This window comes from Elephas maximus, chromosome 9, assembly GCF_024166365.1.
Source record: "Elephas maximus indicus isolate mEleMax1 chromosome 9, mEleMax1 primary haplotype, whole genome shotgun sequence".
In the NCBI taxonomy this organism is placed as follows: domain Eukaryota; kingdom Metazoa; phylum Chordata; class Mammalia; order Proboscidea; family Elephantidae; genus Elephas; species Elephas maximus.
In genome coordinates, this window is record NC_064827.1 from 203,844 (window position 1) to 231,073 (window position 27,230).

At 48.1% G+C, this 27,230-nt stretch overlaps 1 protein-coding gene and 1 pseudogene across 1 annotated transcript in view; both read right to left on the minus strand.

The window, feature by feature from the left end:
- CACNA1B (calcium voltage-gated channel subunit alpha1 B) overlaps positions 1-27,230 on the minus strand; it is a 310,032-nt gene that overhangs the window by 171,477 nt on the left and 111,325 nt on the right. The window contains exons 11-15 of the mRNA XM_049896435.1: positions 16,406-16,615; positions 11,867-11,979; positions 8,445-8,557; positions 6,556-6,687; positions 6,226-6,298 (exon numbers count right to left, since the gene is read on the minus strand). Coding sequence (XP_049752392.1) covers positions 6,226-6,298; positions 6,556-6,687; positions 8,445-8,557; positions 11,867-11,979; positions 16,406-16,615 — 641 coding nt within the window. The remainder of the gene's footprint in view (positions 1-6,225; positions 6,299-6,555; positions 6,688-8,444; positions 8,558-11,866; positions 11,980-16,405; positions 16,616-27,230) is intronic.
- LOC126083471 (uncharacterized) lies at positions 18,565-18,683 on the minus strand (annotated as a pseudogene).

The window sequence follows — 27,230 nt, forward strand, 5'->3', positions numbered from 1 at the left end:
ATGTCTTTATTTTTGAAAAAGTACAAAAGGATAAAATAACAAAACACTCATGTGTGCACCACACATAATGGAAACTATTACCATTTTGTCATGTTTTTTTAAGAAATGAAATGCTGAGGATAAAGCTGGAGTCCTCTGTGCTGGAGTTCCTGGTCCCACCACCCACGATTTCTCCCTGCAGGCACCCTCCACCCTGGAGCTGGTGAGGATCCGGGTCTTACAGGTCTATACCACACCACACACATATACACCTACAAACAAAACAAAAACCCACTGCCGTCGAGTAGATTCTGACTCATAGCAACCCTATAGTCCAGAATAGAAATATCTTCTAGTCCATGATGAAGAAGCCCTGATGGTGCAGCGGATAAGTGCTAAGCTGCTAACTGAAATGTCAGTGGTTGGAAGCCATCAGCTGTTCCTCAGGAGAAAGATGTGGCAGTCTGCTTCTGTAAAAGATTGTTGTTGTTGTTGTTGTTGTTGTTGTTGTCATTAGGTGCTGTCGAGTCGATTCTGACTCATAGCGACCCTATGTACCACAGAACAAAACACTGCTTGGTCCCACACCATCCCCAGAGCCCCGCTATGCCTGAGCCCATTGTTGCAGCCACTGTGTCAGCCCCTCTCATTGAGGGTCTTCCTCTTTGTCACTGACCCTCCACCCTACCAAGCACAATGTCTTTCTCCAGGGACTGATCCCTCCTGACAACATGTCGTAAGTATGTGAGACACAGGCTCGAGTTTCTGGAAGTTCTCTGTTGATGCTGCAGGTACTTTTGAATGATCTTCAGCAAAATCTTACTTGTGTGTGATATTAATGTTATTGCTTGATAATTTCTGCATTCAGTTGGATCATTTCTCCTGCTGTTTAGCTATTTGTTTTCTGTACGTCTTACACGCTTTTGGTTCCTCAATTCCACTATCACTATCTTTCAGTGTGTGCATTTAGTTGATTTTTTGAAGTGTACCATTTTTATTCTCTTCTTTCCTTTTCTGTATATTTTTAAAGTTTTTTTCCTAGTGGTTACTTGTGAATTAAGATTAGCATTTTAAACTAATTTTAACATCTAGTTGAATAGCTGTACTTCAGTTTAAACAGTATACAAATACTCCTACAAATCCCCATCCCTTTATGTTGCTGTCATAGATGACATCTCTATACATTGTACACCCATTAACATGCATTTATAATTATTGTTTTCTGTATTTGTCCTTTAAATCGTTCAGGAAAAAATGAAATTACAGACCCAAACTGGCCTTTATATTTACCTATGTAGTTAACTTTACCAGTGTTCTTTATATCTTCATATAGCTTCAAGTTACTTTGTAGTATCCTTTCTTTTCAGCCTGAAAGACTCCTCTTACCATGATTTGTAGGGAAAATCTAGTAGTAACAAACTCAGATTTTGATTATTTGGGAATGTCTTGATTGCTTCTTCATTCCTGAAGGATTAAAAAAAAAATCCCATTGCTATCAAGTCAATTCCGACTCATAGCGACCCTATAGGACAGAGTAGAACTGGCCCATAAGGTTTCCAAGGAGCAGCTGGTGGATTCAAACAGCCGACCTTTTGGTTAGCTGCCTCGCTCTTAACCACTGAGAAAGAGTTCTTGCTTAACAGTTTTCTCAGCACTGTTTGTTGAAAAGACTGTCCTTTCCCCACTAAATACTCTTGGCAGCCCTGCTGAATATCAATTGACCATATATGTGAAGGTTTATTTCTGAACTTTCTGTTTTATTTCGTTGTACTCTATGTCTATCCTTATGTCAGTACCACACAATGTTTATTACTGCAGCTTTGTACTAAGTTTTGAGATCAGAAGTGTGAATCCTCCAAGTTTGTTCCTCTTTTTCAAGACTGCTTTGGCTTTTCTGGATCCATTGAAATTCTTTATGAATTGTATGATGAGTTTTTCTATTTCTGTGAAAAGGACCATTGGAATTTTGGTAGGCATTGCTTCAAATCTGTTTATCACTTTGAGTAATATTGTCATCTTAACAATATTAAGTCTTCCGGTCCAAGAACACGGGATGTCTTTCCATTTGTTTATATCTTCTTTAATTTCTTTCAGCAATGTTTTGTCATTTTCAGTGTACAAGTCTTTCACCTCTTTGGTTAAATTTATTCCTAAGTATTTTATTCTTTTTGATGCTACTGTAAATGGAATCATTTTTGTAATTTCCTTTTTGGCTTGATATTACTAGTGTACAGAAATACAACTGACTTTTGTGTGTTGACTTTGTATCCTGCAACTTTGCTAAATTCATTTATTAGCTTTAATAGTTTTTTGTTTGTTTGTTTGTTTTGGGATCTCCTCTATATAAGACCATCATATATATTTATTTTTAAGTCTTTTGCATTTGTTCCACTATTTCTTTTTCTTTAGGAGTACTTTCACTTTCCAACTGTAGATTCTGTTGGCCATCTTCTGTGATGTCAGTTATTTTCATGTTTTAGTTTGCAGTTGTTTTTTCCCCATCACACACCCCCCAGGCCCCTACCCCATTCAAAAGCAGGGAGCTCCCATCCTGGGGTCTCACAGTTCTGTTCCTGAGCTGTCTTGTGGGACTCATAGGCCTAGCCCTGAGCCAGCTGTTGGCCCTGGTCCTACCCTTGCACCCTTCTAGGCCTCCTCCAGCCATAATCAGTCCTCAACTTTCCTCAGCCTCGTTAGAAGGACCAAGGCCCCTTTCTCAGTCCTCAGAGCCAGCCAAGCCACACATCCAGGCCCTGCCTCTTCCCAGATCTACATCCTGGAAGGCAAGGTCTCTGTTATCTCTTGCCACTGTATGTTTCTGTTCCATTTCCAGTCCATAAAATTGTCTCAGATTGGCTAGGTCCATTCGATTTTTAAATATATTTATTACCTTACTGCTGTGTTTATAGCAGAGTGGATTTAAATTTGGAGGAACACCTTGTTTAGAAAAGCCCATCTTTTTCTTATATCTTAAACTACTTCTTCCTCATTCGTTCCCACACCACTCCCTACAGACATGCTCAACACAACAAAGCAGAGCTCTGATCATGACTCATGTCCCTTCCCTGCTTTTGAAGCCCCTCTGGCAGCTCCTCATTTCCCCTTGAAAGAGAGCCTCAGCCTTGCCCCTGCCAGCTCTCTAGCACCTTCTATCCCACACCCTACATTCTTACCACCCCAGACTTCATCCAACATTCTCACTGCTTCACCTAGAACACTCTGCCCTAAGTTTTCTTCCCTGACCTTCCAGATTCTGCTGGATAATCCTGGTCCCATGATCCCATAGGAAGAAGTAATTTCCTCGCATCAGCTCCTGCCCCTTCACCACCAACCTGGTGACACTCTCAGGAGAGATTATGTGGCCACCTTCTGCCAGAGGTCCCAGCTTGGAGACCATTCTTCTCCTTGTCCCCAGAGATGACATAGATCCTGTCACCCACTAAGTGCTCAAATGTTTGGGAGGCCAAATTTTGGAAGTCACTGGCCTGTAAGTGAGCCAAAGCTTTAGGAGTATCAATCAGAGAAGTGAGAACAGCACTGAGTTGACAAGCATCTCTGCATTTAGGGAATCAGAGGAGGGGAGAAACCACAGAGCAACTCAAAGGAGAGATGAGGGGTGGAGGGCAATGAGGGCAGTACAGGCCTTGACAGGTGAGGAAAGAAACACCTTTGGGAGAAGGGCTTACCCTGTGGGATTGTCACTGCTGGTGACAAGCTGCTGGGCTCCATCCAGAGATAGGGAGTGAGAGGGAGTGAAGGCATTGCTGTGAGTACCCCAGTCAAGGAACCCAGAGGAAGAAAAGAGGGAGAGGGGTAGTAGTCTGAGTGGGTCTTTGGGTGAAAATCATTAGGACTGACTGCTCCTTTAGCCAATCTGGTTTTGCAGTACAGTGAATTGCTTTAATATGGCCTTTCTAGCTATGGCCTTGTGAATCCCACAAAATGATTGAGTGAAACTGCAAATAAGGTGCTTGTGGTCCACCAAGGGGATTGGACATCCTGCTAATAATGCAAGTAAGATACACAGAACCCTTGGGGTGGGACTATTTAAATAAGGTGCATGGAACCCTTGTAGGGGATTAGTCAGTTTTGTCATCCTGCTAGGCTTAAAGAGAGCCAACCCTTAGAGGCTGAGGGGGACTTCACTACCATCAAGAAGAAGGGCCAGGAGTGGAGCACATCCTTCGGACTCGGGGTCCCTGTACTGAGAACCTCCTAGACCCAGGAGACAGAGAGAGCTGTAACACTGAAGACAGCACAAGATGGCAGAGACACAGGATTGGCAGATGGATGCAGTGGGCTTGCCAACCCACAGACCAAGAGAGCTAAGCATCTTCAGGCAGGAGGCTTCCTGGCAGAGTGGGGTGCCTCCAGGCACTTATTGGTGGAGCCAATAAGCTTTCTAATACTTGCACAAGCAGGGCAGATGCCAGGGCCAAGAGAAGACTGTCCTGAAGGGGCCAAGAGGAGTCTGTTCTCAGGGAGCCTAGAGGAGCCTGTCCTCAGGGGGCCAAGAGAGATGCATGCCTGCAGGCACGGCCAGGAAGAAGCTGTCCTGATTGAAGAACTGTATCCTAAGCTATTCCTGTTACTTACAAGTTGATCCTGAATCATAACCTGCTACTTCTTTAATAAACTCCATGTCATGGATTGAATTATGTGTGTATCAATTTGGCCAGGCCATGATTCCCAGTGTTGTGTGATTTTCCTTTATGTTGTAAATCCTGGCTCTATGATGTTAATGAGTGAGGACGGGCAGCAGTTGTGTTAGTGAGTCAGGACTCAGTCTGCAAGATTGGATTGTGTCTTAAGGCAATCTCTTGAGATATAAAAGAAAGAAGTGAGCAGAGAGACATGGGGGACCTCATATCACCAAGAAAGCAGTGTTGGGAGCAGAGCATGTCCTTTGGACCCAGGGTTCCTGCACAGAGAGGCTCCTAGACCAAGGGAAGATCGATGGCACGGACCTTGCTCTAGACTCAACAGAGAGAGGAAGACTTCCCCTGAAACTGACACCCTGAATTTGGACTTTCAGCCTACCTTAACTGTGAGAAAATAAACTTCTCTTAAAAGCCATCCACTTGTGATATTTCTGTTTTAGCAACACCAGATGACTAAGACACCCAATAACTGTGAGTATGGTCTTGAGTTCTGTGTGGCCATTGCCACAAATTATCAAACCCGCCAAAGAAGTAGGGGGTGCTTTGGGAGGGATGCTGGTGTCACAATTGGTAGAAACATTGGAGAGAGGAGGTACATCTGACCTCCACCTCACAGGAATCAGCTTTGGGCTGATGTTGATCTTGATTCTTCTTCTCCCTCTTGAAGTTAGAAGAGGAGGTCTGCCATATCGTTTTTACAGGTTTGAACTATCTGCTGGAAGGGCCCCTCCCTTTGAGAGAGTGGGCACCAAAGGATCACTTGCCTCATACACAGGGATAGCCCCTACTTGGGCCAGGAGTCAGGTCAGCAGGCTCAGGGGCAGGGGTCAAGCCGAGCCAGCGTCTACAGCACATGCAGCCCAGAGGCCTCCCTAAGAGTCACAGAGGGCAAGACAGGGCCTGCCCCACCCATAGGGTCTCAGACACAGCACCCACACAGGTTTTGTGGGGTGAGAATGCATGCAGAGTGAGGTTATCACATTGGGTGGGCTGGTCCTGGGCAGCACTGGTAGGGCAATAACCCCATGAGGGGAAAGCTCCCACGAAGAGATCCCTCAAAAGGGAATCCTCTAAGAGGTCAGGGACCGCCTGAGCCAACAACGTCCTTCCCACAGCTTTGGCTTTCCCAGGAGCAGTGGCTGGTCATGTTCCCTGGTACAGAAGAGAGCTCAGAGTGCCAGATGTGCTGAAAGGAGAAGTTTACGGAGTGCTGGGTTTTGGTTCTTAGAGAGAAAACAAGACAGACATGACTCCAGGTCAAGGGCCAAGAAGGTAAGTGAGTGGCTTGGAACCCAGTGGCTGCCGGGCAGTGCCCTAGAAGCTAAATACACCCCTTAGGCCAGCACTACAGATGTGTGTTTCCCTCTCAACCCTGGCCGGGGCCCATAATGGTAGCCCACACCCTGTAGACCTGCCTGTCTGACTCCCCGCTTGTTCTGTTTTGTGGAGAGCTCTGTCTGTAATGCCGGCTGTCAGGACTGTGCAAGGAGCCAAGGAGGGGCTACAGGGAAGACTGCTTTCCCAGGCCTGATGGAGACTAGCTCTAAGCAAGCTTGGAGGGGGTGGCAGCAAGGCAGCACCCTACCTGGAAGACGGTGAGGATGGCGGCAGGGAAGGTGTCAAAGTTGGTAGTGGGAGTCTCATCCTGGAAGTTGAACCTAAGGAAACAGGGGGTGTCGGGAAGAATCAGCACCACAGGAGCAAGGAGGTACAGCCCCTCGGCACCCACAGTCACAAGCTGTGAAGGGACTTCTTAATCAGTGTCACCAGACTGGGGAGGAGAGCACTCCTCAGAGCTCCTCCCAGCCTCTTCAGGGAGGAAGGGAGCAGAGGAGGCCTGAGCAACACAGTTGACTCTGTGCTCTGCCTCCCCATGGGGCCCAGCCTCGCACCCTCCCATCTGGGCTTCACTTACTGTCCCCCGAACAGTTGCATCCCAAGCAGAGCAAAGACCACGATGAACAGGAAGAGCAGGAAGAGAAGGCTGATGATGGACTTCATGGAGTTGAGCAGAGACACCACCAGGTTCCGTAAGGAGTTCCAGTACCTGTGGGGCGGCAGGGTCTGGTCCCAGCCCTGGGCTGCACCCAGCCCCTGGCACACATGTCTGCGGGCCTGAGCCTCTCTCTGTGACTGGAGCTCTTCCCCAGAATCTGACCCACAGTCTGGAAGTAGCTCCCTAGGGCCCATCAAGAGGGCAGGCTCTGGGCAGTGTGAACTCCTTGTCTTCCTCTAAACCTGTCTTCCTCCTCCTCATCACCCTCCTCAGCAGAATGACACCCCATCCATCAGGTGCCACACCCAAACCTTGATTTCCTTCACCCGCCTCAATACCCAATGGCCACCAAGTCCTGCAGGTCAGAGCTTGCAGAGCAGGACTGTTTGCTATCAGCCCACACCAGAACAAGAAGCAGCAGCCACTTCCTTAGTGAGGAGTCCCACCGAGGGGTCCCACCGTGAAAATCATCAGCTGCGTCAGGCCAGTGTGAAGAGTGAGCCCATTTCCCCAAGGCCTGAGCCATACTTGTGGGAGTCCCTGGCCCCTTTCCCTCTCTGCCTCTCTCTACAATGCTTCTGTAGGGAAGACTTGCATCCATCTCCCACCTCCAGCAGAGCCTGGCATGAGGTGCTTGTCAGAATTGACCAGCGGTGGCTGGCAACTAGCCTCACCCAACTGTGATCTCGTCCCTGGAAGGGCTTCAGGAGTCCCAGATACATGCTCCCCTGGGGGGACGCAGAATCCTGTCCCCAGCCCCAGCCATCCTCTATCCCCACACACCCCAGCATCTTCCACTCCCCCATGCCCCAGCTATCCTTTGCCTCTCACCCCTGGTCATCCACCCCCTCTAGCCATCTGCCCCCCCAAGCCCCAGCATCTTCTGCCCCTCCATATCTCAGCTATCCACCACCCCCAGCCATCCTCTGCCCCATCACACCCCTGAATCTTCCACTGGCCCACCATACACCCATAACTCTGGTTTCTTCTCTTCTAACTGGTCCCCTCACAAACTTCAAGCCCCACATGCAGTTGACCAATGAGGACTGTGATAACCCTCCTCAGAGGTCAGAGGACAGGAGGGCCCACAGAACTCCTAGAGCCCTGCAGGCCTCTCCATCACCCCAGCTACCCTGGCCTCTAGCTGGACAGAGCCTACACTATGGGGACCTCCCCAGCACACAGGGTTGGGGGACCCATCACAGCAGGTGTGGGAGTGCAAGGGGACAGGTCTGTGGGGATGGGAAAGGGTGGACACCAGGCAGATTTGGGGGAGAGGACAGGGCTGGGGGTCCTGCGCCTGGCAGGCTATCTCGAGACCACCCTCCTCTTTCCAGAGTGGGCAGATCTGTGGGCAGGAGGATGAAAAAACTCTCATCTGACAACCTCTATTTTCTCTATTGATTATGAAGCAAAGCCATCCTTTGAAAGTTAGGAAGGGAGACAGGTGGATTTAAGAGAAAACCGTAGAGAACAGTGGGAAGCAGCCAACCAGAGGACTAGACAGGCCTTGGTGCAGAGGCCTGTTGGGAAAAACCCAGGACAGAGGTGCCAATGGGCAGAGGGATGCTGGCTGGGGGACGTTCCTAGCACACTGCTCTTTTGCCATCTTTTTATACCTAAGCTGACTATAAGCCAGAAAAACGGATTCTAGGCAGTGCCACGAAAGACCAGCGCCATGAATCCCTAAAAAGGAGCCATGTCGGAGCTGCCCCATACAGCCCAACCCACTGAGCCTTCGCACCACATACTTGGTGACCTTGAAATGCCCCATACAGCCCAACCCACTGAGCCTTTGCACCACATACTTGGTGACCTTGAAGATTCTCAGTAGCCGGAGTGCCCGCAGTACACTGATCCCAAAGGAGGTTCCTGGCTTGATGGCCGCCCAGATCACTTCAAAAATGCTCCCCACAATGACCTGCAATGGAGGTGTCATCAGCCTTGGGGTGCGTGCAGGTGTGTACCCGCATAATGAGCCTGGGGCCGAGCATGCTCTGCCGCTGGGCAGGCTACCTCTCTCTGTAAGCTCCACCCTGGCCCCCACCTGTAGCACAAGGCACACACCTCACACTGTGTTGTTCCAGTAATCTTTGGGACAGGCTACAGACTTCCACGAGTCCTGAGCCAGAAGGACACAGGGACACAGGATGGGGGCACAGGACTAGGCCTGCTGATTTCCTGTCAGATCCCGGAGCCACCTGATCTAATGCCTCCTAGGGACTTTGTCACACAGCCCAGTGGCCCACAGCATCTTTTTACACACTTTTAGAGAGAGGTCAGACATCCTTTCATAGGTTAGAGAAACTGGCCTCTTTGTAACTCACCTAGGCTGCACCCACTCTGACACAGTCAGTCTCATGCATTGTGTCTTGAGTCTCTCCTCCTGACAACCTGGAGCCAGAACATGGTCACCATCTGTTTCACCGATGGAGTCTCCACCGGGGTGCTGGGAGGTCAGCTGGACACCCGAAACTCTTAGTGAAAGCTGTGAGAGAGGGACGCTCTCCTCCTGCCACTCCATCCTGGTCAGGCCCTGAGTGAGGACTCAGAAAGGGCTGACCAATGGGGCCAGAGCATAGCAGACCTTCACCAGCTGCCCACTGGGCAGGACATCCGAGGGGGCCCAGGTTGACCCTCCTGTTGGCCACCTGCACCTCACTGGGGCACAGCCTGCTCATGGTCATAATGAGCTCCGGGTCCTCTCCATGTGTATGGCTGATCCCAATTTCCAGACACACACTTCTGTGACTGGCGTGGAGGACTCATTAAGGCCTCTTTTACTGCACTTGGCTCACATATTGTCCCAGGTTTTGGTCCTTTTCACTAATCTCGTATCAACAGCAAATCTGATCAGCCTAACATCAATGTTCTCATCCAAGTCACTGGAAAAATGTTGAGTGTGCCAGGACTGAGTCCTGTGGTCCATCACTAGAGACTGCCCCACTGGTTAACACTGATCCATTAACCAGCATATGTGGCCATGGTGTTGGGCCCACGTGCAGTCATCTGTCCGCATTCCTCCACCTTGGTCTCAAATGTCTTGTGACAGCCAGATGCACCATTCTACAGCATCTGGGACAACACTATCAATAACAAAAAGGTCAGCTTGCCAGAACCTGTTCTGAGCAGCAGCACTGGCTCCTGGTCATCACCACCGACTTTCCTCCGCACTCATAGATCATCTAGCTGTTTGGCCTGGTTGAAGCCTGCAGTTCTCCAAATCTATTCTTTTCATTGTACGCCTTCCAGCAGCTCTCCTGCTTTCCATTCATCCTTAAACTCTGTCCCCACTGATGCACGTGGCAGGCAGCCTCTGAGATGCCCTCCGATGATTCCCACCTCCTGGTCTTCACCTCTTGTACTATCCTGTCCTCTTGAGGGTAAGTTGGACTAATCACTTACGTCTAACAACTACAGTATGGCAAAAGTGATGGGATGTCAATTCCAAGACTAGGTTACAAAAAGACAGTGGTTTCCATCTTGGGTGCTTCCTCTCACTCTCTCTCAGATCGCCAGCTGTCACATTGTGAGGACACTCAGGCAGACTAGGAGAGGCTCAGGTGACCAGAAGCTGAGGCTTGCCAACAGCCACATGAGTGAACGTGAAGGAAATTCTCCAGGCCCAATCCAGACTTGAAAGGAATGCACCCGGCACCCACTCAACTATAACCTCATGGGAGGCCTCAGGCCAGAGGTACCGGTAAGCCACAATCGGATTCTGGCCCACAGAAACTGTGAGGTCGTCAACAGTTATAGTGTCAAGCTGCTGAGTTTTGGAATAATTTGTTATACAGCAACAGATAACTAACACCGTTTAGTAGCCTTGTGTGCAAATTATCCCCATGTCCTAGGATATAGTTAGTTCAGACCAGAAGATGAAGATACATTTGACAGCTCCTCGACTCTCAGGGTTCTCTCTGCCTACATGCCGAGAAGGCAAACAATAAAAAGAGCCGATGTCTCCCCAGCCACCTACCAAAATCACAGGGGCTACAGCTCAGAGAGCGCCCTGTGCAGCTCCGCTTTCCTCCTCAGACACCAGGCAGCCATGTGTGGTGGGAACCACCGGCCCAGGGTCAAAACTCCTGGATGCCACCCTGACTCCACTGCCTGTTCACTGGACAGTGTTCAGCACATGCCATAACCTGTCCAGGTTCCTCAACAATGAGGTGAAAGTTGTTGTGAGGACTTAACAAAATCACAGGCACAAATGCTCTGTCGACTGCAGAAGTGCAGTGCTGATGAGAGGAAGACTCAAAGTGAGAGCTAAACTGAATCTTCAAGTTAAAGTTGTACTTCTACCTCGGCCCAGGATCCCCTCCCCAGCTGCCAAGAGCTCCGCAGGTGGAAGTTCTTCCTCTGGGGTGCTGCACGTCCACTCCTTACGCAGAGTGTCCAGCAGCCAGAGCTCAGCCTCAGGGCAGGTGCCCACAGTGACGCGTCCGAGGCTCTGGACTTGGCGCCAGGGCGAACTATTCATTCTGCCGTGTTGGACAGAGCGACCTTCACGCTGCCCTGCCCTGAGCCCCAGTGGGCCTCAAAAGTGTCCTGCCATCAAGGCTCCCCTGACTCACAGAGGCTGGTGAAGGGCCCTAGGCCACCCCACCCGCACACAGGATGACAGACTGGTCCTCATGCCATCACAGCCTGTCCGTCTTCCCAGGAGAAGCCCTGCTGTATGTGTCCAGGCCGGATCCTCAGGATGATGGGGGTTGGGACCACAGCCCTCTGAAGCTGTCCAGGGGTTCTCAAGGCCCCAGGCACAGAGAGGCTACAGAGCCTTCGCCATGGGCCAGCATCACAGGACTGGACAGGGTCGGGCAGGAGAAGTGAGGAAGGCAAGCAAAGCTATAGGAATAAGTCAGGACATTTCTTTTGGTCACAGAAGGACTCAGGGAGGTGGTGACCAGAGGAGGCAGGAAAATCACAGACTGCTGAACTCAAGAAAAGGACCCACAGGGGTAGAAGCCCCACCACTAGCAGGGGTGAGGAGAGAAGATGCCCAATCATGGGAGCAAACCTGATCTTGAGATTATAGGCTGTGGGGCCGTGGTGGGCAGGGCCTGGCCAGCGGCCTTCCCTCGGATGACAGTGGCCCTCTAGGACCCCTCTAGGTGGCCCCCTGACCCATACAGGCCACGGTCCCCTCTGTCACCTGGGGCCTTGGTCCACAGCCCCCTGCTGACCCAGGTAAGGCATATGGACTCTCGGGAAGCATCTCACTCACCCCAAAGTCAAAGCAGTTGAAGGAGGACCGGAAGTAGCTTCTGGGCCCCAGGCCATACATCTTCAGGGACATCTCTGTGAGGAAGAGACCCAGGAAAACAAACTCTGCAAAATCTAGGAGAATCCGGAGAAGAGGAGGGTTAGCACATGCCTCCTTCTGCCCTGGCTGCAGCAGGACAGGCAGTATGCTAGACACCAGGCCCTCCGGGTCTGGCCTGTGGCCCCACTTTTTGAAATCCAGTGCTCCAGAGAGAAGTCATGGGTCAGAGGAGTACACAGAGGTATCTGTCCAGCCCCAAATGTGACGAGTGCCCAGGGCAGTGGGACGAAACAAGCAGGCTCAGCAGGATGCAAGCTCCCTGGGTCCAGAGCCAGAGAGCATGGATCACAGAGGGAGGAGGGCTGGGAGACAGTATCAGGCAGAGGCCCATCATCCCATGGAGGAGGCAGGAGGTGGTCTCTGCCTGGTTCTTAGTCCTTGCCCACCCTCTGACCTTGGGCCAGGCCCCTTCAGCCACTCTTCCCAGTGGGGTTGGCCTAACCGCCCTTCTCAGACTCTCACAGCACCCTGTCTGATGTGAGCTTTGCTCACATGTCACCCACTCAGTGGAGGCTCCTCTACCTCTCTAGCATCCTGGCCCACCCAGGAGGCTCCCAGGAGGCACCGACCTTGCTCAGGGCCCCAGGTTGCCGCTCCCTCCCTCAGTTCTTCATGCCACTTTACCTTCCTGCAAGCCGGGCCGCCCTGGGAATTTGGGGCACACACCCTTCAATCCAGCCTGAGCAAAAGGAGGATCCACAGGAATGAGCCATCAGCATAACAGCTATAGAGGCCACCAGGCACTGCCAAACCAAATACCCCAGACTCCAGAATGAGGTGGTGGTCTTTGATCCTCTCTCCCAAGTATCAAGCTGGAAGCAGCATATGATTTCAGCAGGGCCTTAGAGAGTAGCTCAGGCACAGGGCAGCACAGAGCAAGCCATCCTGGGCTTGGGTATACGGGCCTATCGGGGCAGTGGGCCTTGAGCAGAAGCAGTTCCTGAGAAAGGATGTGAGAGGACAAGGGGGCCACATACCTCACCTGCCCCTGCGTACCCTAAAACCTGGCTTCTGTCTCCAGCTCTCCACCAAGATCTGCACTGCCCAGGGCCAGGCGGCCTTGCCACGTCTCTCCTGCCACTGACTCTGTGGCCCACCAGACACCTTGCCTTTTGGAGAGACACATGGCAGCCCGTGCAGCCTGAGAGGATCTCAGGCAGGGGACCCTTTTCTACAGACTGAGCAACTCACACCCACAGCAAGCCTGGCCACAAAACCAGCCAGAAACTCCCCAGGGTCCCAAGCCAGGTAGGGGTGAGTTAAGAGAAGACAAAGCCCCTTGCAGGAGAAGCTGAGGGCAAGGGCAGAGGCAGCAACCACTCAGGGCAGAAGGACCTGCCTGGATGGACAGAAGGCTGGGTCCAGCTGGTGCTGACTCACACCTCCTCTACCTCGGGGGCCCCCAGCAAACACAGGGGACAAACACATGACCTGGAAAGACCCTGGCCTCTTGGCTACCAGGCTGCAGAGCTCCTTCCACACAAGGTCACAAAGCCCCAGCCTTTGCACCTCAGCGGCCCACAGAGAAGCTCGGTTCCAGTGGGAGAAGCCTCAGTAATGGGAACTCCTACCACCCACATGCCAGACCCTGGAGGTGAGGTTGCTCAGGAGACCAAGCTAGAGCACTTTGCAGTGAACAAGTACAGGAATTTCCAAAGGTGAAACTCTCAGAAAGGGAAACAGCTCGACACAGTCCCTGGCATCCTGCTTACCCTTCCGCTCTTGTAGAAGGCAATGCCCTGGCTGTGCTGCTTGGCCCCCTACCCCTGAGCCTTGAGAGGGCCTCTCTGTCATTCTTTCACCTCACAGGCCCAGTGCTGCCGTGAGCCAGCAGGAGGACAGCTGGCCCATCCCTCCAGGAGCTCTCAGACTGCGGGGCGGGGGGGTGGGGGGGGAGGAGTGGCAGGGCGGGGAGAGAAGACCATGAAGACAGCATCCCATTTACCAGGTGAACAAAGCACTGGGGACAGAGACAAGGGTGGTCCTTCTGTCTCGTGGCACATGAGAGGCTCACAGGCCAGATAGGATGATGGGGGTCTAGGAGGGGAGCAAAAGGACAGGCAAGGGAAGGCGTGGCAGAAAACACGTCATGTCCGTACCTCTCATCCCTCTCCGGCCAGAACTCAGGCCCCGGGCCTGGCCACATGTTGGGTCCTCAGATGCACAGGCAGTCCGAACTTTGGCCTGCTGACCTCAGGAGCTTTAAGGACATGTGTCCTGGCCAGCAGCAGAGCCACCTATCTCAGGTCCAGCCCACATCCACTGGAGGAGGCCTCCTCTCCAGCCATTTCCCCACAAGAGGGGGATGGAAAGCAGACAGAACAGCTGGGGCAGAGCCCAGCCCAGGTTACCTGTGGCTGGCCCAACTTCTTGGCACCTCAAGCCCTGCACACCAAACACATACTCACAAGCAGGCAGAGCAGGTGGCCTACCTGCCCACCTGCAGTGCCACCCCTGGGGACAGAGGGACCATGAGACTGACCAGGCCCAGTTAGGGTGGTGCAGTGAGGGGAGCCTTGGCTGCCCTCTGCCCCTCCACCCAACCCCCATGAGCAGGGAGACCTCAGCTCAAGGACTCAAGGGAGACAGCAAGCTCATCCAAGCAAAGTCCCAAGACACCACCCATGGCCCTGGGACAGTGAATAAGGGCCCCCAAACCATCCTCTCCTGAGCACCCTTTTCTGCAATACGAGAAACAGATTCCAATACAAAAGCCTGGGGAGCCGGAGCCTGAAGCCAGCTCAGGGGCCCCTGGGGCCCAAGTGTCTGCCCCTTTGGGTCCTTCCAGTAGTGACACAAGACCCCTCAGGAGCGGAAGGCCCTGGGGCCCCGTATGCAATGGCCGAAAAGAGGGAAACATGGCTAGCATGTCAGGCTGAACAGACCCATAGCCTGGGTCAGAACTGATGCTGTGGTCGGGCAGCCCTAGAGCCAGCAAAATCCGGACTGCACTGATGGCCCCTCAGTCCACCCAGAGAGCCGGAATGACCACAGGTCCAGGCCAGTGCCCATGGACCCTGCCCAGGACAGGGCCCTGCTGGGTCTGCTGAGCCTGATGTTTTCTCTAGCTGCACCAATGAGCACTCTGGACTCGTGGTCCGACGAGAGCCTCTGCTCTGCGGTGGTGCAGACCAGCCCCATCCTGAATGTGCTGGCCCACAAAGTACTCTGGAGAGCAGCATGGTGCCTCCTGCTCACCGGCTCAGCGTTCCTTGGCTGCAGTATGAATTACTCTGCCCAAGCTCATGGCATCCACAAGGTGCTCGGACGTGCACCTGTGGGTTCTATGAGATCGGGAGTAAGGAAGCGACGTGCAGCTGACCCCATGGCACCGAGTCTTTGGCCCTAGCCCCTGAGCCCCAACCCCTTGGCACACCCACATACACACAAATGTGCACATACGCACGTGGACGCACACACATGCACACACACGCACACACACTGATGCGTGGGCACACAAGCATTGTGGTACCAAGGAGTCATGGGAGATATGAAGAGGCCCAGTGGATCCAGCCCAGGACCGGAGCACTGAGCACACCCTCAGACACAGGGCCTTACTGTGTCTGCCAGAAATGAAATCCACCTTAGCGGTCAGTACAAGTTTGGCTCAAACCTCAACTTCGGGGTCCATGGGGAGAGGGTAAGGCTCTTGCAGGAGCCCAGAAAGAACTCGGCCCCTAGAAGGGTGGAGGCACCAGGTAGGCTGAGTGCGGCTGACCCCTGGGGAATGGGAAGACTGAAGGCCAACTGCAGGAGGGAAAATATAGCAGACCATTTGTTGTTTGCTTGTTTCAATCCTCTTTTTCAGGTGAGACAACAGACCAGTACCAAGTTTCATGTGGTCCACAGGGCCCAAGTGTATGAGGGGTTGGTCCTGGTGCCTAGAGAAAGTGAGGAGCCTAGGGCGGCATATTCCTCCTTAAACTATTTGGACCTGTAGGCAGGCCAGGGCAGGACTCATGACTTAGTTCCTGGGGTCTGTCCTGAGGTCAGCTCTGATCAGGGATGGTCACGGATACATCCAGGCCCAAGCAATTAAAGGGAAGAAAGAAACCAGGGAGGGCCCTGAGAGACTGGACTTTTTCTCCTCAGGAACCCTAGAGCCAAGTTCCCTGGTCTGTTGTCCTCAGGCCCCCCACTCTGGCCTCTTCTCCTGGGCACCCTGGCCCTCACCCACTTCTCACCCCTCTGGATGGTGGATGGGGTCCTGCCAGATCAGCTGCACTTCCTTCAACCCCAGGCCCAGGCTCTGGCCTTGGGCAGCCCTCAGACCACCCAGCGCCTCCCGACTCTGCTCCTACCCTCCAGAGACCTGGACCAGGGCTTTGCAGCCTGCAGCAGCCCAGTCCCCCAGCAGAGACTCTGCATTCTGGGAGGGGCTGGGACCCAACAGGTAGTTCAGAAAGGAAGCAGCAGTTCCAAGATGCAGGCAGTACCTACACAGAGCGATAGTAAGCCGCTGAGGTTGTTTGTAGTGCACTATGGCCACACAGAGTGTGTTCAGAGCCACCACACACAGCACCGCCCAGTAGAAGCTCTGCGCCTTCACCATGCGGCGGATGAAAAACCGGAACATCTTCTCCTTCCGCCGAAAATATGAGGAGCTGTCGTTCTTCCCACTCTTGAGGCTGGCGCGAGCAAAGGGAGAACCTGGGAAGGACACGGCTAGTGAGGGCGCAGGCGCCACCTGCCAGGGCGCCCCTCCCTACAGGCCCGTGCCAGTCTTCCTATGTCAACCCCTCCCAAAGCCAACAGGTTGCCCATGGTGACTGGTGGACTGAGACCAAGTATGCAGTCTCTGGCCCCCAGCACCCTGGCCACCCTCCAAGAGCTCAGACCTCACACCTCCAGGCCATTCTCCAGGGAGCTCTTGCAGCTTTTTTTCTGAAGACATCAATCTGACCTTGTTATCTCTTGCTTAAAGCCTACCTACATAGGGTCCTCAGCACCCCGTCCCCAAGGATCACAAGCTCATCACCACCCATCACTCTTATCTGCTGGTTGACCTGTTTGTGCCAGGCTCCCAGGCTAGACTGCAAGCCCCTGAAGACAGACTATGCTGGTCTTTTCCACTCTGAGCCCCTCAACAAGCAGGAGTGAGCGAGTGGACGTCCTGTGGGCACCAGGGCTCAGGTTTGTGCGTGTCTACGTGGACCCCTCTGTGTCTCTGCAGGAGTGCACATCTGTGCCCTATGGGGGCTTCTCCCATGTGCAGTACTGGCCTGGCATGTGTGTGTGGGCTCACGTGCACCTGAGGGTGTCTCTGTGCTAGTCCGTGCCTCCGTGCCCAAGCTGTATATCTCCCTGTCTGCACCTCTGGCTTAGGCATGGGGTTCCTGGGTGACTGAGCATGTTATGTACACATCTGTGTGTGTTTGCATACGCATATACATGATCACTGTGCTGTCAGCAGCACACTACAGTGAAACCAGGCTGGGATCTGGGATTTACTGAATGAGGGCAGAGCCCCAAAGCCTCTACAGGGACTGTTCACAAGTTGAGTGGCTGCATCCAGGCAGACAGAGAGACACCATCACTGACAGCCCCAGGGCCTAGAGGAGGGTCTAACGGAGACTCACAGGGCCCTAATGGCAAATCCTGGTACTCTAGGTGCCACCCCAACCCGTTCCCATGGAAGACATTGTCAGCCACAGCCCTCATTCTGGCTAAAGCAAGATACAACTTCAAAATCCACATCCAGGGATTCTGAGGCAGCCATTGCCAATCATCAAAACTAGATCACACAACAAAGCTTCCTGGCCAGCCCTGCTGAGGGCTGGGGACAGCCAAGGCCACAGCCAGAGGTACCCACCCCTCCTCAAAGGCAGGCTTGCCAGCCTCTAGAGAGGGCAGCAGAGTGGCACAGAAGGGACAACATCCAGACTTGGACAGCACACCTACATGCTCAGAAACCCCAGCACCCACACACTCTTACTCAGAGACACACACAAGCACACATAACAAAACAGAGCCATACACCAAGTCATACATACACTCGACATCACACCCCCAGACCCTGACCATGCTCACTCTCAAGCATACACCAGACACACACGCAGGCACATCGGTACCGCACATACACACACACGTTTAGAGACACACTCATAGGCTTGAGGTATGCACTTATGGGCAGATACATAAGACCACCAAAAAGAGGGTGAGGACACACGGCCCATGTGGATCACTGAACACACACACCTGGCCAGTGAGATCAGCAGCACTTCCTCCAAGGGAGCTCCAGGACCACCCTACCCTCCTCACTGCAGTGTCCCCAGGTGGACACCAGTTAGGGTGATGCCACCAAAAAGGACAGAGTAGACAACTCTACAACTCTGTCCTCCACTAAAGCAATGATTAAGTTGGCAAAAGTTGGCAAAGTCAGCTTTTTCTCGTCTCTAGAATCTAATAATAAATTTACAACAACCAGGGAAATGCTTAAAGAGGAAACCCATTGCTGTTGAGTCGATTCCAACTCATAACAACCCTATAGGACTGGGTAGAACTGCCCCGTAGGGTTTCCAAGTAGCGGCTCGTGGATTCGAACTGCCAACCTTTTGGTTAGCAGCCAGATGTTTAACCACTGCACCATCAGGGGTCCAAGCCTACAACACCCAGTATTCCCAGGTGGTCTCCCATCCAAGTACAAACAGGGCCCAACCCTGCTTAGCTTCCGAAGTCAGATAAGACCAGGCACATTCAGGGTGGTGTGGCTGTAGACATTTTTTTTTATTAGGGAAGTAATAGGGTATAATTCAGGATCAAGAAACTTGGAAGTAACATAAACAGCATAGTACAGGATCAGTTTGTCAATCAGAACAGCTTGCAACCAAGACAGCATTCAGTTCCATCTCGGCTGTACCTGCAGGCAGGCCGTGCTTTTCAGCTGGGCCAGCCTCCTCTCAGCCAGACTAGCAGGCCCTTCTCTCTGCCATGCTAGCCCCCTCTCAGCCTCTGCCCTGCTTGAGAAAGTGTTACAGTTCTTCAGCTCTGCTGACAAGTGCCTGGATGCACCCCACTCCACTGAAGCCTCCTGCCTAAAGCCGCTCAGCTCTCTTGCTCTGTGGATGGGCAAGTCCACTGCAGCCACTCACTCCATGACCCAGGAAGCCCACTGCAGCCATCTCAGGCTTGTTTCCTGGCTCCCACCACCTCGTACCACTGCCACTGGTGCCACTGCCATACCATCTCTCACCTTCTTGTGCCATCTCATGCCATTTCATGCCGTCTTGCACTGTCTCAAGCCATCTCCATTGTTACAGCTCTCTCTGCCTGCTGGTCTAGAAGGTTCTCAGCACAGAAACCTCAAGTCCAAAAGATGCAATCCACTACCAGCCCATCTTCTTATAGTAGCAAGGTCCCCTTCAATGTCTGGGTGATTGACTCTTATAAACCTACTCCTCCACCAAGACCATGAACTGACCAATCCCCTCAGAAGGCCACAGTCACCCAATTTGCTTAGTAATTGACCAATCCTTACAAGTGTTTCATGCACCTTATTTGCATAGTAAACTGTCTAATCCCTGCAAGGGTTTTAAATATGTTATTTGCATAATAAACTGTCCAATTCCTTAGCAAATCACCTTGGCAGAACTAGAAACTCAGGCCCAAAAAGGCCATATATAAAGAGAAACCCATTGCACTGCAGCAAGACAACACCATAAACAACTACATGCCAATAAAATAGATAACCTAGATGAACTGGGAAAATTCCTAGAAACACACAAACTATCAAAGCTGACTCAAGAAGAAATAGAAAATTCAAATAAACCTATAACAAGATATTGAATCAGTAATCAAAACCCCCCAACAAAGAAAAGCCCAGGACCACACAGTTTCACTGGTGAATTCCACCAAACAAAGAAAAATTAACACCAGTCCTTCTCAAATTCTCCCAAAAGTAGAAGAAAGGGAGACTCTTCAAATCATTCTGTCAAGCCAGCATTGCCCTGATACAAAAGCCAGACAAACACATAACAAGAAAACTACAAACTAGTATTCCTTATGAACATAAAGGCAAAAATTTTAAATAAAATAAGAGTAAACCAAATCCAGCAACATAGTAAAAGGATTACACACCCTGACCAAGTGAGATTTATCCCAGGAATGCAAGGTTCAACATCGAAAGTCAACATAATAAACCACATTAACAAATGAAAGAAAAAAATAATCATCTCGATTGATACAGAAAAAAAAACTATTTGACAAAATTCAGCATCCTGTGATGATAAAAACATTAAAAAAAAACGGAAGTAGAAGGGAACTTTGATTTATCCAATAGATAAAGTGTATTTATGAAAAAACCACAGCTGACATCATACTTAATAGTGAAAGACTAAAAGCATTCCCACTAAGATCTGAAACAAGACAAGGATGTCTGCTTTTACCACTGCTATTCAACATTGCACTGGAAGTCCTAGCCAGAGCAATTAGGCAAGAAAAAAATTAATAAAATGCATCCAAATTGGAAAGCAAGAAGTAAAACTACATCTATTCACAGACAACATGATCCTAAAAGATCTACCAAAAAACCATTAAAGCTAATACACAAATTCAGCAAAGTTGCAGGGTTCAACACCAACACAGAAAATCACTTGCATTTCTATATATTGTTGTTAGGTGCTGTCCAGTGGGTTCCGACTCATAGAGACCCCATGTGTAACAGAGCAAAACACTGCCCGGTCCTGTGCCATCCTCACAGTCATTGTTATGCTTGAACCCATTGTTGCAGCCACTATGTCAATCCATCTCGTTGAGGGTCTTCCTCGTCTTCACTGACCCTCTACTTTACCAAACACAATGTTCTTCTCCAGGGACTGATCCCTCCTGATAACATGCCCAAAGTATAGTCTCACTATCCTTGCTTCTAAAGGAGCACTTTAGTTGTACCTCTTCCAGGACAGATTTGTTCGTTCTTTTTGCAATCCATGGTATTTTCCATGTTCTTCACCAACACCATAATTCAAAGACATCAATTCTTCTTTGGTCTTCCTTATTCATCATCCAGCTTTCCCATGCATATGAGGCAGTTGAAAACACCATGGCTTGGGTCAGGTGCACCTTAGTCCTCAAGGTGACACCTTTGCTTTTTAATACTTAAAAGAGGTCTTTTGCAGCAGATTTGTCCAATGCAATCTTTTCTCTGTTTATCACGATGTTGTTTATTGGTCCAGCTGTGAGGATTTTTGTTTTCTTTATGCTGAGGTATAATCCATACTGAAGGCTGTGATTTTTGACCTTCATCACTAAGTGCTTCAAGTCCTCTTCACTTTCAGCAAGCAATGTTGTGTCATCTGCAGGTTGTTAGTGAGTTAATGAGTCTTCCTCCAATCCTGATGCTCCCTCCTTCATATAATCCAGCTTCTCAGATTATTTGCTCAGTATACAGATTGAATAATCATGGTGAAAGGATACAGCCCTGACACACACCTTTTCTGACTTTAAACCATGCAGTATCCCCTCGTTCTGTTTGAACGACAGCCTCTTGATCTATGTACAGGTTCCTCATGAGTACAGTTAAGTGTTCTGGAATTCCTATTCTTCGAAATGAGTTGTTATCCATAATTTGTTATGATCCACACAGTCAAATGCCTTTGCAAAGTCATTAAACACTGATAAACATCTTTCTGGTATTCTCTGCTTTCAGCCAGGATCCATCTGACAACAATGATGTCCCTGATTCCACCTCCTCTTCTGAATCTGGCTCGAACTTCTGGAAGTTCCTTGTCCATATACTGCTGTAGCCACTTTTGAATGATCTTTAGCAAAATTTTACTTGCATGTGATATTAACAATATTGTTCTATAATTTCTGCATTTGGTTGGATCACCTTCCTTGGGAATAGGTGTAAATATGGATCTCTCCCAGTCGGTTGGCCAGGTAGCCGTCTTCCAAATTTCTTGGCATAGATAAGTGAGCACGTCCAGTGCTGCACCATTGTTAAAATATCTCAATTGGTATTCCATCAATTCCTGGAGTCTGTTTTTCACCAATGCCTTCAGTGCAGCTTGGACATCTCCCTTCAGTACCATTGCTCCTGATCATATGCTACCTCCTGAAATGACTGAACCTCCACCCATTCTTTTTGGTATAGTGACTCTGTATATTCCTTCTCTCTTCTTTTGATGCTTCCTGCTGCATCATTTAATATTTTCCTTAGTCTTCAAGGTGACATCTTTGCTTTTCAACACTTTAAAGAGGTCTTTTGCAGATTTGCCCAATGCAATGCGTCTTTTGATTTCTTGATTACTGCTTCCGTGGGTGTTGATTGTGGATCCAAGTAAAATGAAATCTTTGACAACTTCAATCTTTTCTCCATTTATCATGATGTTGCTTATTGGTCCATTACTTTGTCTTCTCCAGCCATGCTTTGAAATCTTCTGTTCAGCTCTTTTACTTCATCATTTCTTCTTTTTGTTTTAGCTACTTGATGCTCAAGAGCAAGTTTCAGAGTCTCTTCTGACATCTGTTTTGGTCTTTTCTTTCTTTGCTGTCTTTTAAATGACCTCTTGCTTTCTCTTCATGTATGATGTCCTTGATGTCATTCCACAATTCGTCTGGTCTTTGGTCGTTAGTGTTCAACACATCAAATCAATTCTTGAGCTGGTCTCTAAATTCAGGTGGGATATACTCAAGGTCATATTTTGGCTCCCAGGGACTTGTTCTAATTTTTCTCATTTTTAAATTGAACTTGCATATGAACAATAGATGGTCTGCTCTGCAGTCGGCCCTTGGCCTTGTTCTGACTGATGATATTGAGCTTTTCCATCATCTCTTTCCACAGATGTGGTCGATTTGATTCCTGCGTATTCCAGCTGGCAAGGTCCACATGTATACTTGCCATTTATGTTGGTGAAAAAGGTATTTGCAATGAAGAAGTCATTGGTCTTGCAAAATTTTATCCTGAGGTCTCCAGCATTGTTCTATCACCAAGCCCGTACTTCCAACTACGATTCTTGTTCTTTGTTTCCAACTTTCGCATTCCAATCACCAATAATTGTCAGTGCACCCTGATTGCATGTTTGATCAATTTCAGACTGCAGAAGTTGGTAAAAACCTTCAATTTTTTCATCTTTCGCCTTAGCGGTTGGTGCATAAATTTGAATAATAATCGTATTAACTGGTCTTCCTTGTAGGCGTATGGATAGTATCCTATCACTAACAGTGTTGTACTGCAAGATAGATCTTGAAGTGTTCCTTTGATGATGAATGCAAAACTATTCTTCTTGAATTTGTCATTCCCGGCATAGTAGATCATAGGATTGTCCAATTCAAAATAGCCAATACCAGTCCATTACAGCTCGCTAATACCTAGGATGTCGATGTTTATGTGTTCCATTTCATTTTTGACAATTTCCAGTTTTCCTAAAATCATACTTCCCACAATCCAGGTTCCGATTATTAATGGATGTTTTCAGCTGTTTCTTCTTATTCTGAGTCATGCCACATCAGCAAATGAAAGTCCCAAAAGCTTGACTCCATCCATACCATTAAGGTCAACTCTACCTTGAGGAGGCAGCTCTCTCCCAGTCATATTTTGAGTGCCTTCCAATCTGAGGGGTTCATCTTCTGGTACTGTATCAATGTTCTGCTGCTATTTATAAGGTTTTCACTGGCTAATTCCTTTCAGAAGTAGACTGCCAGGTCCTTCTTCATAGTCTGTCTTAGTCTGGAAGGTCAGCTGAAACCTGTCTGCCATGGGTGATCCTACTGGTATTTGAATACTGGTGGCGTAGCTCCCAGCATCACAGCAACAGGCAAGCTCCCACAGTATGATAAACTGACAGACAATTTGGATCCCCTTTATTTCTTTTTCTTGCCTTATTACTCTAGCCAGGGCTTCCAGCACAATGTTAAATAGGAGTGTTGATAAAGGGCATACTTGTCTTGTTTTCAGGTTCTCTCCACTAAGAATGAATATTGCTAACCATTCCTGAAGCCAACTCTTCAGACAGGGATTGGACTGGACAATGGGTTGGAGAGGGATGCTGGTGAGGAGTAAGCTTCTTGGATCAGGTGGACACTTGAGACTATGTTGGCATCTCCTCCCTGGAGGGGAGATGAGAGGGTAGAGGGGGCTAGAAGCTGGCGAAATGGACACAAAAAGAGAGAGTGGAGGGAGGTAGCAGGCTGTCTCATTAGGGGGAGAGCAATTGGGAGCATGTAGCAAGGTGTATATAAGTTTTTGTGTGAGACACTGACTTGATTTGTAAACTTTCACTTAAAGCAAAATAAAAATTAAAAAAAAAAAAAAGAATGAATAGTACTGGTGTAAGCTCTTCTCTGAATGTTTGGTAGAATTCTCCAGTTAAGCCACCTGGGCCAGGGCTTTTTTTTGTTGGGAGTTCTTTTATTACCTTTTCAGTCTCTTCTCTTGTTATGGTTCTGTTCAGATTTTCAACTTCAGTTTGTGTTAGTTGGGGTAAGTAGCGTGTTTCTAGAAATTTGTCCATTTCCTCTAGGTTTTCAAATTTGTTGGAGTATAATCTTTCATAATGATCTGTTATGATCCTTTTTATTTCAGCTGGGTCAGTTGAAATGTCCCCCATTTCATTTCTTATTTGAGTTATTTGTGTCCTATCCTGTTTTTCTTTTGTCAATTGCTTGTCGATTTTGTTGATCATTTTAAAGAACCAACTGTTGGCTTTGTTGATTCTATTGTTTTTCTATATTCTATTTCATTTATTTCTGCTCTGATCTTTGTTATTTTCTTTCTTCTGGTGGCTGTGGGCTTCTTTTGCTGTTCTCTATTTGTTCAAGTTGTGAAGGTAATTTTTTGATTTTGTCCTTTTCTCCTTTTTTGATGTGTGCATCTATTGCTATAAATTGACCTCTGAGTACTGCCTTTGCTGTGTCCCAAAGATTTTGGTATGATGTGTTTTTATTCTCATCTGATTCTGGGAATTTTTTTTATTCCATCTTTATTCCACTCTATTACTCCATGGTTTTTAAGCAGGATGTTATTCAGTTTCCATGTACTTGATTTTTTTTTTTCCTTGCTCTTCCTGTTATTAATTTCTACTTTGATGGCATTGTGATCAAGAGAAGATATTTTGTATTATCTCAATGTTTTGGATTCTGTTGAGGGTTGCTTTGCGGCCTAAGATGTGGCCTATTCTGGAGAACGTTCCATGTGCATTGGAAAAGAATGCATTCTTTGCCGCTATTGGAGTGTTCTATATATGTCTTTGAGTTCAAGTTGGTTGATTGTGACCTTTAGATCTTCTGAATCTTTGTTGAGTTTCTTTCTAAATGTTCTGTCCTTTGTCAAGAGTGGTGTGTTGAAGTATCCTACTGTTATTGAGGAATTGTCAATTTCTCTTTATGTATTTTGGAGCCCCGTCATTGAGAGGGTAGATATTTACTGTGGTTATGTCTTCACATTGGATTGTCTCTTTAATAATGATTATATATAATGCCTTTCTTTGTCCTTTACGGTGCATTTTGTTTTAAAGTCTATTTTATCTGAGATTAGTATTGCCATGCCTGCTCTTTTTTGGTAGCTTTTTGCTTGATTTTTTTTTCTATCCTTTGATTTTTAATAAATTTATGTCTTTGTTTCTGAGGTGTGTCTCTTGTAGACAGCATATTGATGGGCCCTGTTTCCGTTTTTGTTTTATCCATCCTGTCGCTCTCTGTCTCTTTATGGGAGCATTTAGGCCACTTATCTTCACTGTGATTATTGATAGGTGTGAATTTATTGCTGTCATTTTGCAATTTTTTGTTTTTGTGGTGCTGACATTTTCTTTGTTCCTCTTACTCTCCGGTGCTGAAATCCTTTTGTTTGTGGATTTTTTTTTTTTCATTTCTTTTGTTTTTTGCAGATTTTGTGTTTACTGAGACTTTATGCTTTTCTACTTTATTTTGATGAGTAGGTTTGTTAACTTTCTTTGTGGTTACCTTAAAATTTACCCTATCTTCCTAAGTGTGAACCAGTTTTTTATTACTTGGTATCACCTTGACTTCCTTTCTATTTGAAAGTTCTATATCTACACCAATTATTGTCTTTTATTGTTATTACATTATTGTCATTTACAGATTTACCTCTCTGGTTCCCTGTTGTAAATCTCTTAGTTTTGTTTTATCCTTGAGAGTTCATTACATAGGTTGGTATCTGGCTGATGTGCTCTTGCATCCTAGATTCAGGCTGTTTTCTGATGTTGTTGGTTCTCAAACTGGAGGACTCCCTTTAATAGTTTTTGTAAGTTTGGTTTGGTTCTTTGCATATTCCCTTAATTTCTGTTTAACTGTAAATGTCCTAATTTTGCCATCATATTTGAGCAAGAGTTTGCAGGATATAGTATTCTTTGTTGGAAATTTTTTTCTTTCAAGGTTTTATATATGTCATCCATTGACTTCTTGCCTGCATGGTTTCTGCCAAATAATCAAAGCTTAGTCTTATCACTTCCCCTCTGTATGTGACTTTTCATTTTTCTTGAGCTGCTCTCAGGATTCTTTCTTTGTCTTTAGTTTTAGCATCTCTAACTATGATATGTCTTGGTGATTTTCTCTTGGAGTCTATCCTATATGGGGTTCATTGAGCTTCTTGGATGGTCAACTTTTTGTCTTTCATGGTATTAGGGACGTTTTCTGTCAGTAATTCTTCAACGATCCTCTCTGTGTTTTCCGTTTTCTCCCCCTGTTCTGGAACTACAATCACTAGCAAATTTTTGCTTTTGATTGCATCCCACATAATTCTCTGGGTTTCTTCATTTTTTTTTTTTTCTCTATTTTTCCTCAAACAAAGTGGTATCCAAGGGTGTGTCTTCAATTTCACTGATCCTGTCTTCCATTATTTCAAACTTGCTTCTCAAACCTTCTATGACACTGTCCATATCTGAAATCTTGTTGTTTATCTTTTGGATTTCTAATTGCTGTTTTTCTGTGATTTCTAGTTGTGTGTTTTTCTTGACATTTTGTTCCTGTACTATTTTCCAGAATTCTTACATTTTTTTGTCTGTTTTTTCCATGATTTTGTCTATTTTTTCCTTATTTTTGTCTGCTTTTTACACCGTCTCTTGGATAGCCTTGAATATTAGTGTTTTGAATTCCCTGTCAGGTAGTTCCAATGCCTTTTTCTTCTATTGGAGGGTCATCTGGTGTTTTATTTTGGATGCCTACTGGAATCATCCTGTCCCTTTTTTTAAAAAAAAATATGTTTTGATATTGTCTGCTGTCTTAAGGACATTCGGTAATTATTTTCTTTGTTTATTGGTTGTAGGTTTGTTTCATCCTGCTTTTTGTTTTATTTGATTATGTCTGGGCAGGT